Source organism: Eschrichtius robustus, chromosome 20 (genome assembly GCF_028021215.1).
Source record: "Eschrichtius robustus isolate mEscRob2 chromosome 20, mEscRob2.pri, whole genome shotgun sequence".
NCBI lineage: Eukaryota > Metazoa > Chordata > Mammalia > Artiodactyla > Eschrichtiidae > Eschrichtius > Eschrichtius robustus.
Genome location: NC_090843.1, coordinates 16,152,347 through 16,164,601, shown reverse-complemented (window position 1 = coordinate 16,164,601; position 12,255 = coordinate 16,152,347). Strand labels below are relative to the sequence as shown.

At 39.2% G+C, this 12,255-nt stretch overlaps 1 protein-coding gene across 1 annotated transcript in view; it reads left to right on the top strand.

The window, feature by feature from the left end:
- The window catches only part of EFCAB3 (EF-hand calcium binding domain 3), a 50,304-nt gene that overhangs the window by 14,809 nt on the left and 23,240 nt on the right, over positions 1–12,255 (top strand). Inside the window, exons 3-4 of the mRNA XM_068531690.1 lie at positions 6,917–7,007; positions 9,365–9,441. Coding sequence (XP_068387791.1) covers positions 6,917–7,007; positions 9,365–9,441 — 168 coding nt within the window. The remainder of the gene's footprint in view (positions 1–6,916; positions 7,008–9,364; positions 9,442–12,255) is intronic.

Below are 12,255 nucleotides of genomic sequence, written 5' to 3'. Positions count from 1 at the left end.
AGCACAGGCTCCAGACGCGCGGGCTCAGCAATTGTGGCTCACGGGCCTAGTTGCTCCTCGGCATGTGGGATCTTCCCAGACCAGGGCTCGAACCCGTGTCCCCTGCATTGGCAGGCAGATTCTCAACCACTGCGCCAGCAGGGAAGCCCCGCCAAGTATTATTGTACATGCTTGGGACAAAGCTCACTACTCTCATGGAGCTTACTTTCTAGTGAAGAGATATACACAGTAAACAAATAATAGTATGACAGAGATTACAGAGAAAATAAAGCAAAGAAAATGGGTATAGGGGATACTGTAAGTGGAGGAAGTTAATCAAGAAAAGACTCACTGATAAAGGGCATTTAAGCAAAAAGCTAAGGAGACCAGGGAGCAGAAGTCTGGAGCAAGAGCACTCCACGCAGAGGGAAGAGCAAGTGCAAAAGCCCTTATACAAGAGCATGCTCGTAATATTTGAGAAAGAGTAAAGAGGCCATTGTGGCTGAACAGAGTGAGCGAGGGCAATGTAGGAAGAGATAAGGTCATAGAGGTAGGGGACGGGACCACCACATTGAGCCACATAAGCTATGCACTGTACAAGTCCAGGATTGTGCAATGAGAAGTTCCTTTTGGGGGAAGGGGGTGGTGCAGGTGTGGGGAGTAGCTGATCATATAAACCCTGAAGGCTATTGTAAAGATTGGGGTTTTTTCCTGAGTAACACAGGAAAATGAGGATTTGAACAGAGATAGGACATGATCTGACTTAAGTTTTTAAAGGACTGTCCTGGTGCCTGTGTAGAAGAGACTTGGCAGGGGTGGATACAGCAAGAGCAGAAGCAGGGAGACCAGTTTGGAGGTCTTTGCAGTAATCCAGAGCAGGAAGTAGAGGTGGAGGTGGTGAGAGTGGTTGAGTTACTTATATATTTTGAAGATGGAATCAACAGTATTTCCTGATAGATATCCCAGGGCTGAGAACATAATAGGCACTAAAAATGTACTTATGAAATGGATGAATTGGATTAGATGTAGAACACAAAAGAAGAGGATTGAAGCATATTCCAAGCGTTTTGGCTTCAACAGAGGATGGAGCATAGGCCTGGAAAGATGGAATTATCATTTCCTGAGATGAACAGATGAATGAATAAGAGACTGGTTAAATGCTATTATATTTGTTGAACTAATGAAGAAACTAAATGAAATCCATATGGATTCAAATATTATATAAAGAGGAGATATTAAAAATCCGAGTATTTAGTGATCTGCAGAACATGGGTTAAGCAATCTATTATTATAACTTGCTGTTAAGTTGGTGCTAGGAAAATTTTCTGACATTCTGGATTGACTCTCAAGAAAAAATCAACAAGGATGAGCAAGTGGTTGCCACATATTTCTCTATCTTTTCCTCTTATTACTTCTATATGTGATTTTGTAAGCCCTCTCACATCCTTGCTCTCCCTGACTTGGTTGGGTGGTATGGGAGTAAGGGTTTTTTGCTGTACATTTACATAGTTGCTGCTCCAAAAACCATCCATGTTGGTGTACACTAAATTTAAAACTTATAACTAGTTGGTTTGCATGCATAATAACTTAAATGGTATTGCGTAAAGAAGAGTAAGCCTTCTTTTTTAAAATTTATTTATTTATTATTTATTTATTTATTTTTGACTGCACCGGGTCTTATTGCGGCACATGGGATCTTCGTTGTGGCATGCGGACTTCTTAATTGAAGCATGTGGACTCTTAGTTGTGGCATGCAGACTCTTAGTTGCAGCATGCATGCAGGATCTCATTCCCCGACCAGGGATCGAACCCAGGCCCCCTGCGTTGGGAGCATGGACTCTTACCCACTGGACCACCAGGGAAGTCCCAGGAGTAAGCCTTCTAATTTCTGCAAATATCTCCATCATTAATCTAAACTAGTCAGGAGGGAGCAAGAGAGGAACTGGGGCTCATCAGGGTTAGGCCAACCCAGAGAATTTTGCCTACCCAGGTTACCAGACTTGAAGTGGGAAATAATAGTCAGTTCCTTCATGCTGCCATACCCTGATGATTTCTGGGTGATGGAGGTTGAGGAAAGCCTAAGAGGAGGGAGAAATGGTGAAGCACAAAATCTCTGCCCCAAAAGGAAGGAACATCTTGCCTTTCCCTAGTCATTCATTGACTACCTATGTTCAATGGCCAGAGCCAATGTTGGGAAAATAGAATATTAAGCTTCTGACCTCAAGGTACTTACACACTTAGTGAAAGCAAAAGAGCCAGGGAGAGAAGTGAAGGGCATCTGCCTGTAAAGCCTGATTCGCCTACAGGGGCAGCATCTCTAAGAGGGAGGTAGCTACTTTTTTTTCCCCCTGAAAAATCCAGTTCCCGTTGGTCTGGTAACTGAAGTAACTGGTGCGATTCTCTTCTCCTTAAGGCTCATATATCTTTAACCATACAGGATGAATTAGACATTACCCTGAAATGTTAGGTTTTCAGAGTCCACAAATTATAAATCACATTGAGACACAACCTTTTCCCATAAAGCTCCTTTCTCCTTTGGTGAACAGTACTACATAGGAAGAAGCCTAACACTAGATGTTCTCCCTCATCTAATAGTCACTTCCTTTTTATTCTTCATAAAATCAGAAGGGAATATGAGCCTAGGCAATTCTTAGATTGATATGGTTGAATTAATTCCTATAGAAAACAGCTATATTTATGCAACATCCCTACTTAAATATCTTCAGAATTCCCCAATGCTAATAAAGCCTAGACTCCCTTAGCTTAACAATCAAGATGTACATGTATCCACAGAAACCATGTTAAGGGCTTCCCTGGTGGTGCAGCGGTTGAGAATCTGCCTGCCAATGCAGGGGACATGGGTTTGAGCCCTGGCCGGGGAAGATCCCACATGCCGCGGAGCAGCTAAGCCCATGCGCCAGAACTACTGAGCCTGAGCTCTAGAGCCCGCAAGCCACAAGTACTGAGCCCACGTGCCACAACTACCAAAGCCTGCGCACCTAGAGCCCGTGCTCCGCAACAGAGAAGCCACGACAATGAGAAGCCCACTCACCACAACAAAGAGTAGCCCCCGCTCACTGCAACTAGAGAGAGTCCGTGTGCAGCAACGAAGACCCAACACAGCCAATAAATAAATAAATAAATAAGTTTATTTTTTAAAAAAAACATATTAAGTGAGTGACATGCTGGGTATAAGAGACTAGAAAAAATGAGGGGGACTGTGGCAATCAGGAAACCTTGGGTTCCAGTTAAAGGGGTGACAGTTTTTCTGCTCCTGCCAATTATTGCTAAGCAGGAATGTGGGCCATGTGTTCTCTGATCTTTGGGCTTTTCAGAAGTCATAAACTGATAACTTTTAAATTACCCATGTTTTCATTTATGAAATTCAAAAAAATTTTTAATGTTACTTAAGCCAAATAAAACTTGTATGGGGATCAAATTTGCAATCTCTGTTCTAATAACCAACCCTAGCCCAAATACCTAATCTTTTTTGCTCCCATTATCTCACTTCATGAAGTCTTGAACAGTTCCTTGTCTCCCAAGCTCCCATGATTACTCTACGTGCTTTTGCTCTTCTTTCACTCTAGACTACTCTTCCCTAGGAGCTACGTGCTACGTGTTAAAATTCTACTTCTCCCTACACACAAAACCTAAAACTCTTAGAAGAAAACATAGGAGAAAAGCTTCATGACATTGGGTTTGGCAATGATTTCTTGGAAATGACACCAAAAGCATAGGCAACAAAGAACACAATCAACAGAGTGAAAAGGCAACTTACAGAAAGAAAACATTTGCAAATCACATATCTAATAAGGGATTAATATCCAGAATATATAAAGAACTCCCATAACTCAATAACAACAACAACAACAAATGATAGAAAGTGGGCAAAAGGCTTGAACAGACATGTTTCTACAGTAGATATTACAATAACCAACAAGCTTATAAAAAGACACTCAAAATCACTAATCATTAGGAAAACGCAAATCAAAACCACAATGATATATCACCTCATACCCATCAGGGTGGCTACTATCAAACAGAAAACAACAAGTATTGGTAAGGATGTAGAGAAATTAGAACTCTTATGCACTGTTGGTTGGAATGTAAAATGGTGGCCACTATGGAAAACAATATTTCTTCAAAACATTAAAAATAGAATTACCATGTGATCCAGCAATTCCACTTCTGGTGTATATTCAAAAGATTGAAAGCAGGGTCTTGAAGAGATATTTGTACACCAGTGTGTCACAGCAACATTATTTATGATAGCCAAAAGGTGGAAGCAACCCAAGTGTCCATCAACAGATAAATAAGTAAAATGTGGTACATATAATGCAATATTATTCATCCTTAAAAAGGAAGGAAATTCTGATACATGATACAACATGGATGAACCTTGAGGATACTATGCTAAGTGAAATATTCAAGTCACAAATACTGTATGATTCTACTTATATGAGGTTCCTAGAGTAGTCAAATTCATAGGAACAGAAGGTAGAATGGTGGTCATTAACTTCATTTTAAGTCTTGGTAGCCCCTAACATAGTAGGCCCTAATTAAATATTTGTTTAATTTGTAAATTAAACCTTCCCTTTCTTTCCTCTATATCCCTAGCCAGAATGAAAGGTAATATACCAAGTTTGGACAGACTAGGGAAAAGTCAAATTATGCACATAATAAATAAAAACCCCAGAGCAGGAATAGAAAATCTCTAGAATTGCAGCTAACAAGTGAAGCCTGAAACAACTTGGGGGGCTCAAGCTAAGCCTTTGCTGCCAGAGGTATCTCTGCTTAGCCATCATGAAGACTAGAGACACTCCTAACTTCTGTGCTTAGATGATTTAAATACTGTGAGACCTGTCAGATCTTGAAAATTTCTGATTAAAACAATTATAATACTTTCCTTAATTGCTCTTTTAAAATCACTCTTTTCGATAACACTATAGACTAAAACCTGTGAGAGTTTGATTTTTCCCTCTTTCTGGATGTAAACAATGAAATGGTTCCTAATCAGCATTCAACCAAGGGAACTGGGTGAAATTTTTTACTTCAACAACTTTCAATTCACCAATGTTTAACATGAAAATATATTAATACAGAATTTTTTTTAAAACTTCCCCTTCCCCAAAATCCAATCAGTGTCAAAATATTCTGATTCTGTAACTCATACCCACACATACCCTGAGGGTGCCGAATGAACCACATTGAAATCACAGTTACTCTAAAGCTGGAAGGAGCTTGTGGGTCATTCTTACCTGGACCTGAGCCTGAGAAGTGAATGAGGTCACAGTTGTGTGATGGAACAAACCCTTTATTGGATTCTTGATCTGACTGAAGCCCAGAAGTTGTAAAGTAGCACCACTTAGAAGTAGGTAAATATCCAGATTTTGTAGGAATCTACAAGGAGTCCTTTTTTTTTTTAATCTATCATCTCAGTGAGAGATTGAAGGTACTTTTTTAAAGTAATGATTATTTTGAGCCATGAGGATGATTTCACAGCACCTTTCAACTGCCTACATTGTTGAGCCTCTCCGGAGTTCCCAGCTCTGTGGTAGGTTTCCAGATTTTGAGCAGATGTAATTGAGTTGTTTAGAAGCAACAGTTTTCCAGAGTCTGAGGTAAAGACTTAGGAAAATTGACTGAACTCTAACCAAACATTCAGAGACTTTTTCTTCATGGTTTAATAGTGTATGATTGTCTGCTGTTCCTAAGTCAGCAACCCAGTTTTCTTGTCAGTGAACTACTTAATACACTCTATATATTAAAAAGGTAATTAGAGGACTTCCCTCGTGGCACAGTGGTTAAGAACCCGCCTGCCAGTGCAGGAGACACGGGTTCGAGCCCTAGGCCGGGAAGATCCCACATGCTGCAGAGCAACTAAGCCCGTGTGCCACAACTACTGAGCCTGTGCTCTAGAGCCCGCGAGCCACAACTACTGAGCCCACGTGCCATAACTACTGAGCCCATGCACCACAACTACTGAGCCTGCGCTCTAGAGCCCACGAGCCACAACTACTGAGCTCGCGCACCATAACTACTGAGCCAGTGCGCCACAACTGCTTAAGCCCATGTGCTTAGAGCCTGTGCTCCGCAACGAGAGAAGCCACCGCAATGAGAAGCCCGCGCACCGCAACAAAGAGTAGCCCCCGCTCGCCGCAACTAGAGAAAGCCCACATGCAGCAACGAAGACCCAATGCAGCCAAAAATAAATAAATATATATAAATAAATAAATTTATATTAAAAAAGATAATTAGAGAGATAAGACCAACAATAAAAGGGAGAAGCCCTACCAACCCAGCTTCTGGTCCATAGGTTCTGATTCTTAAACTATGCAGAAGTAGAAAGGAAGGACTAGGGAGTCCTTAGTGGTTAATAGTCCATTCAGGGGGATTTAAGGTAGCAAAACAGCATTATATCCCACCCCTATTCTTATTTTTAAAAAAGACCAGTGGGTTCATAAGAACTGATAGGGCAGGGGTGGACCTCCCAGAAGGAAACCCTGGGAAAATCTACTTACTACCAGGCAGCTATCCAAGATATAAACAATTAGGTAAATATTTTGCAAATGCTATAACATTTTATTCTCTGTCAATTATGAGATGAAAAACACTTTTTAAAAATAAATTTTGTCTTTAAATAACTTTTTCTACATATTTGCAGAATGCTTTACCATTTATTTTTATATAGGATCAGAATGATACTATTTGCAGGAGGAGCAATGGCAAGAAGTTTCGCTTAGAGATCTTGGGATAGTAAAGGGACCCGCCCACATGGCCTTCTAACTTTGCACATACCTCTAACTTGCATTTGCACATATTTCCATTCCATGAGGCCCTGCACTTCAAACTCCAGGTCTCGAGCTGGGAAAGTTGTAAAAGAATATAAACAAATTAATCTGTCATTTGATCCTTAACTGTATCTTCTGAATTCCAGACAGAGTTACTGGCCACATGGCAGTTTCTGATATTAAAGCAAAACTTAAACTGAATCCTTCAACAAAAGTACCCAACGTCCATGGCAAGAGGTAAGTAATGAATTTATTAAGGTGATCAATATATTAAGATAAAGAATTATTAAGGTGATGAATATATTAAATACTCATAAAGGCTATAATGAAACAAGTTAGAATGTTCTTCAAATATCTATTGTGTGATAAAGTTAATTATAAAACAAAACATCTGAATTGAAGATAAAGATTTTTTTATGAAAAGAAAGATATATATATATACTTTTTGATTAGAGAAACAAAGAGCTCTCCTTCCTATTCTCCCAAATGAGAGGCTATTTTTGTGTGAGGGGACAGAATACCCCAGATGAAGAAGGTTGTCAGAAGGCTAAAGGAGTTGTCAGTTACACATTAAGACATTTCAAGTGCCAGTTTAAAGGAGAATAAACTTAGAGGATCATAAACCCCTAAGCGTCAGAATATAGAGAAAGAGTATGTAGCTCAAAAATGGCCAGTAAAATGAAATCTGATAAATTAGCTATGACTAACCTTGAGCTAAAATTGGGAAGGGAGGTTTGCCTGTGACATTAACAATAGCTTTTTCTCAATCTGATAACTACAAATTCCAATAAACAGTAGCCACTAATGACTGAAAATGAAAGCCTGATGTAAATTTTATCAGATCATAAGAAGAAAAGCCTCTCTCTTCTCTCACAATTATCCATTTTCTTTGCCACTTTGAGAGTATTTCTCCTAGTGTCCTTGACTATGCCATTCTACAGGAATATATTACGGACTTTTTTATCAGGTTGTGGGTAAGACAACCTTATAGCAGCCAAATCCCTTGATCTCATTGTTCCCTTACCCTTCATCACGAACTGTCTTTTGAAGTAGTGACTTCCTTGTCACTGAAAGTAGTCAAGCAAAGACTAGATAATACCACATGTAGAGGGAATTCCTACATGAGATGAGAGGCTAGACTGGGTTCATTCCAAATCTAAAGTTCTCTGAACCTTTGAAACACTGTAAAATAAAAAAACTATTTCCCATGTTTGATCCAAGATAAGATTTGAAATTCTGCCAAGAGTATGATTTTTTAAACGTAGCTAATAAAGAACTTACATTGCCTGGGCTTCTACTTTCTTCTTGCTTCTTGAGAACTTCGTATTTCTCCATCCACTGCATCTTTTATATCATGAAAAAGAAATCTGTTTATATTTAGAAATACAACAAATATAAAATAACCAATCTGAGTAAAGGCATCAAGTTGGTAATGAAAAGCAAACACTAGAAGATATCAATGTTAGTAAAAGCTGAGAAAAATAAGACTAATTAGATCAAATTCCGTGTCAGAAAAATTGAGAATGGTGCATTTCACCTCCTATTTTACCAGGTCCTCTTTAAAAATGGGCTGAATCTAGTAGACACTGTAGAGGATACTAAATTCATAAACTATAATTTTTTTATTTAACTACCATGTTTAGTATTTCTTATAGTTTTACTTTTTAAACTGCTCCTTGTAAAAGCACAAAAACTAAGAGATGACATTTCTTAAAACTTTTAGTTCTACTAGTATCAAAACTAAATGTATTTTAAATAAAATTAATCCATAAAATTACGTCATTATAAATTTACTATTAAATTACCATATTATAAGTAAACCCAGTTTTGCATAATACATTTTTATGTTCCTAAACTAAAAAATTGCTGCAGATATATACAAAATATCCCCAAAGTATTAATATTTTCCTCTTTTTCCAGATTTTACTTTCCTGAGGAAATAAAAGGTCACCTAGGGTTCCAAACTTTCCAGAACTTTTCTCTCTTGATGAGAGATAGATAGATATGGTTGATATAGAGACATCGAGACAGAGAGAGAAAGAGAGAGGGAGAGAGAGAGAAAGAGATCGATCTACCACTCTCTCTCTCTCTCATATGCAGGTAAAAATACGATTTGGCAAAGTTGTAAAATAAATGTGAATACAAAATTTCACTATAAGTATATTCACCATAAGATTATTTAAACTAGTTAAAAATTTGAAACAACTTATATTTCTAACAATAGGAATAGTGTGAGGCTTATTATCTTCAACTTTGGCAACAAATAAACCTGGATTTGAATCCCAGGGCTTCCAGTTATTAGCTGTGTGACTCAGGAAAAGTTATTTAATCCCTCTGAGCCTCAGTTTCCTCTTTTGTAACATAGGAGAAATCAGATTTTTTAAGGGGGTAAGGTTGATGGGCAAGTATAGGGGAGAGGTGGACCTCTGTGGCCAACATCACTGTCCATCCTGTAGCTATTGGCAATTGACAGTAACAGGGCCCTTAGGTGGTGTGACTCTGGATGTATTTTGATGCTTACAGTCACTCCAGTCAGCAGAAACTGATGAAGGGAACTAATATTTACTGGTTTCAATAAGTATCTCTTTTCTCAGGGATAAAGATTTACCAGGACCACTGCCAAGCCAATTACAGCACAAAGAAAGGAAGTTGAGCCCTTCACAAATGCGAGGTAATGAGACCCATCCCAAAATGAAAGCATAAACAAAAGCCCCTTAATATATCTGATCATTTTTTTTCTCTAAGGGAGATCTGGGATTTCAAGGGTTGTCTACAGAACTCTGTTATTTAAAAGCAAAAAAAATCTATATTTTATGATACAATGTCTAATTTGTGGGAAGGAAGGTGGATTAGTTTTTTTAATATTTATTTATTTATTTATTGGCTGTGCCAAGTCTTAGTTGCGGCACGTGGGATCTTCATTGCGGCAGGCGGGATCTTTAGTTGCAGCATGTGGGATCTTTAGTTGTGGCATGCAGACTTCTTAGTTGCAGCATGAGGACCCTTAGTTGCCACATGCATGCGGGAACTAGTTCTCCGACCAGGGATCGAACCTGGGCCCCCTGCATTGGGAGCGTGGAGTCTTACCCACTGGACCACCAGGGAAGTCCTGGGGGATTACTTTCAAATAGACATCTTCAAGAATTTAGACAGTCCTGGCCAAATATTTTTATTCAAAGGAGAACTTGTGGTGTGGAGAAGAAAAAATACAAGGTCAAATAGAAATTAAGTAACAAAGCAGTATCAACACAACTAAAGTCCCAGGATTTCTCATAGAAAAAAATTATAATGATAAAATGAGCTACCCTCGCTACAGTTCATTCATCCAAACAACAAATACTTACTTAAAGCCAACAGTGTACTAGGCAAAACACAGGTCAGACATGTTCCCTGCCCTAATAGGAAGTCTTACAGGGAAGACAGTTAAACCATGAATTTGTTGATTGAACCATTTAAATTACAACATGACACAAGTTATGATAGGGAAAGTATAGAGATAAAGGAGCATAAAAGAAAGTGTCCTAACTTAGTCTCAGTAAGGATAGGAGGGAAGTCCCAGAGAAGGCTAAATAATGAGTAAATCAGACAAAGAGCACAGAAGGGAGTGTTCTGGGTAGAAAGAGTGGGATCTGCAAAGGCCCAGAGAAAAGGGAAAACATGACACACTAGAAAAACTAAAAAAAAAAATCAAGCATGGCTGTGTTTGGGTTCTGAGAAGGTTAATGCTTCACCCCTCCAAGTTTGGAACCAACTAAGAAATTCCTCCAAGAGACAGGAATCAAAAAAACACCTTTATTGCTGGGAAAGCTGGTTTGGGAACCACAAAAGATTGTCAGGATCAGCACTTCATTTTTCACTGTAAAATTGAACTAAATGCCTTGATAATAACAATTTATGGCTTTATAAAACTTCAAGGTTTCTGAAGTACATTAATATACATTAGTGCTTTAAGGGTACCCACTATTTGTTTTAATCAGGTATTGTTATACATACAGACATAGAAACAACTGTCCTGGAAGAAGTATTTTATTCTCAGAGATCCCTAAAAGTAAGAGACACAGCACACCATGAAGAGGCAAACAGGGAAGCACCAGAGTCAGTCAAAAGGCAAAGGGTAGAGGGAAGTGGGCAAGAGCCTTAGTTTGGTTTCTGCAGGAAGGAATAGACAAGGCAGGATAAGCAGGTTTAGGATTGGCTAGTTAAATTATTTCAGTGAGCTCTGGGTTTCAGGGCTGTCCCTAGTTGTCTGATACCTGGCCCTGCAGTGATTAGGACAGAGGAACAGTAGCCCAGAGTTTAAGAGCCTAAGATAGTTGGTGACTGGGGATATGGTCTCTGGATTGGTTGGTTTGTATATGAAGAACATGCTCACAGGCAAGTCTTTTACTATCTCTAGGAACTGGCTAGTTATGGGAGGGGCAGGCCCTCCAGGATCAGCAAGGCCCCAGATATCAAAGCATCAAATACAGAAACTAGAAAATATGGTTGTCATGAGGATTAAGCACTATGAGAGGTTAATTTGTTCATTTTACAAATATTTATTGAACACCTCCAAATCCCCATCTCACTCTGCTACCATCCTCACTCTCAGTTGATATCCTTGCTTCCTACCCCTTTATAATCAGAGAATTCTGATTCTGCAATCAGAATAGAACTTCCACAGACTCCCACTTCCATATCTACCCCCGCCAGCATCTGTACCCACAAACTCTGCCCTCCTCCCTCTTCCACAAATGAACTTTGTACTTTTATCTAAAGTCAATCCTTTCATTGTGGACTAGATCACATCTCCTCCCTCAAATTCAAAGATATGACCAAAGAAACTGTGCCCCCCGCTTCAACACCAATTTTTTTCACTCTCTATTATATCATTCCTATTATCATACAAATTTACTATTATTTCCCCTAAGAAATATACTGTGACCTCATTTCCTCCTCCAGCTACTACACAATTTCTTTGCTCCTCTTTGCAAAAAAATTCCCCGAAAGAGGTGTCTATACTCATTGTCTCCAAAACTATTTTTCCCATTCCTAGATATTTACACATTCTTGTTTTCTTCCTACCTCACTGGTCACTCCTCAGTCTCTTTTGCTAGTTTCTCCCTTTCTCCTGATTCCTCTTAATGTTAGACCACCCCAGAGCTCAGTCCTTGATCCTCTTCTCTTCTTCATCCCACTCACACATGTGGTGATCTCATCTAGTCTTAGGCTTTAAATACCTATATGCCAACAATTCCCAAATGTATATGTCCAGCCAGGTCTCTCTCCCCAGCTCCAGACTCATATCTAACTGCCTACCTGACATCTCCAATTGTATGTCTAATAGACACCTCAAACTCAACATGTCAAAAACTGAACTCCTGGGAAATTCCCTGGCAGTCCAGTGGTTAGGACTCCACGCTGCTGCTGCCGGGGGCCCAGGTTCAGGGAACTAAGATTCTGCAAGCCACATGGCGTAGCCAAAAAAAAAACAACTGAACTCCTA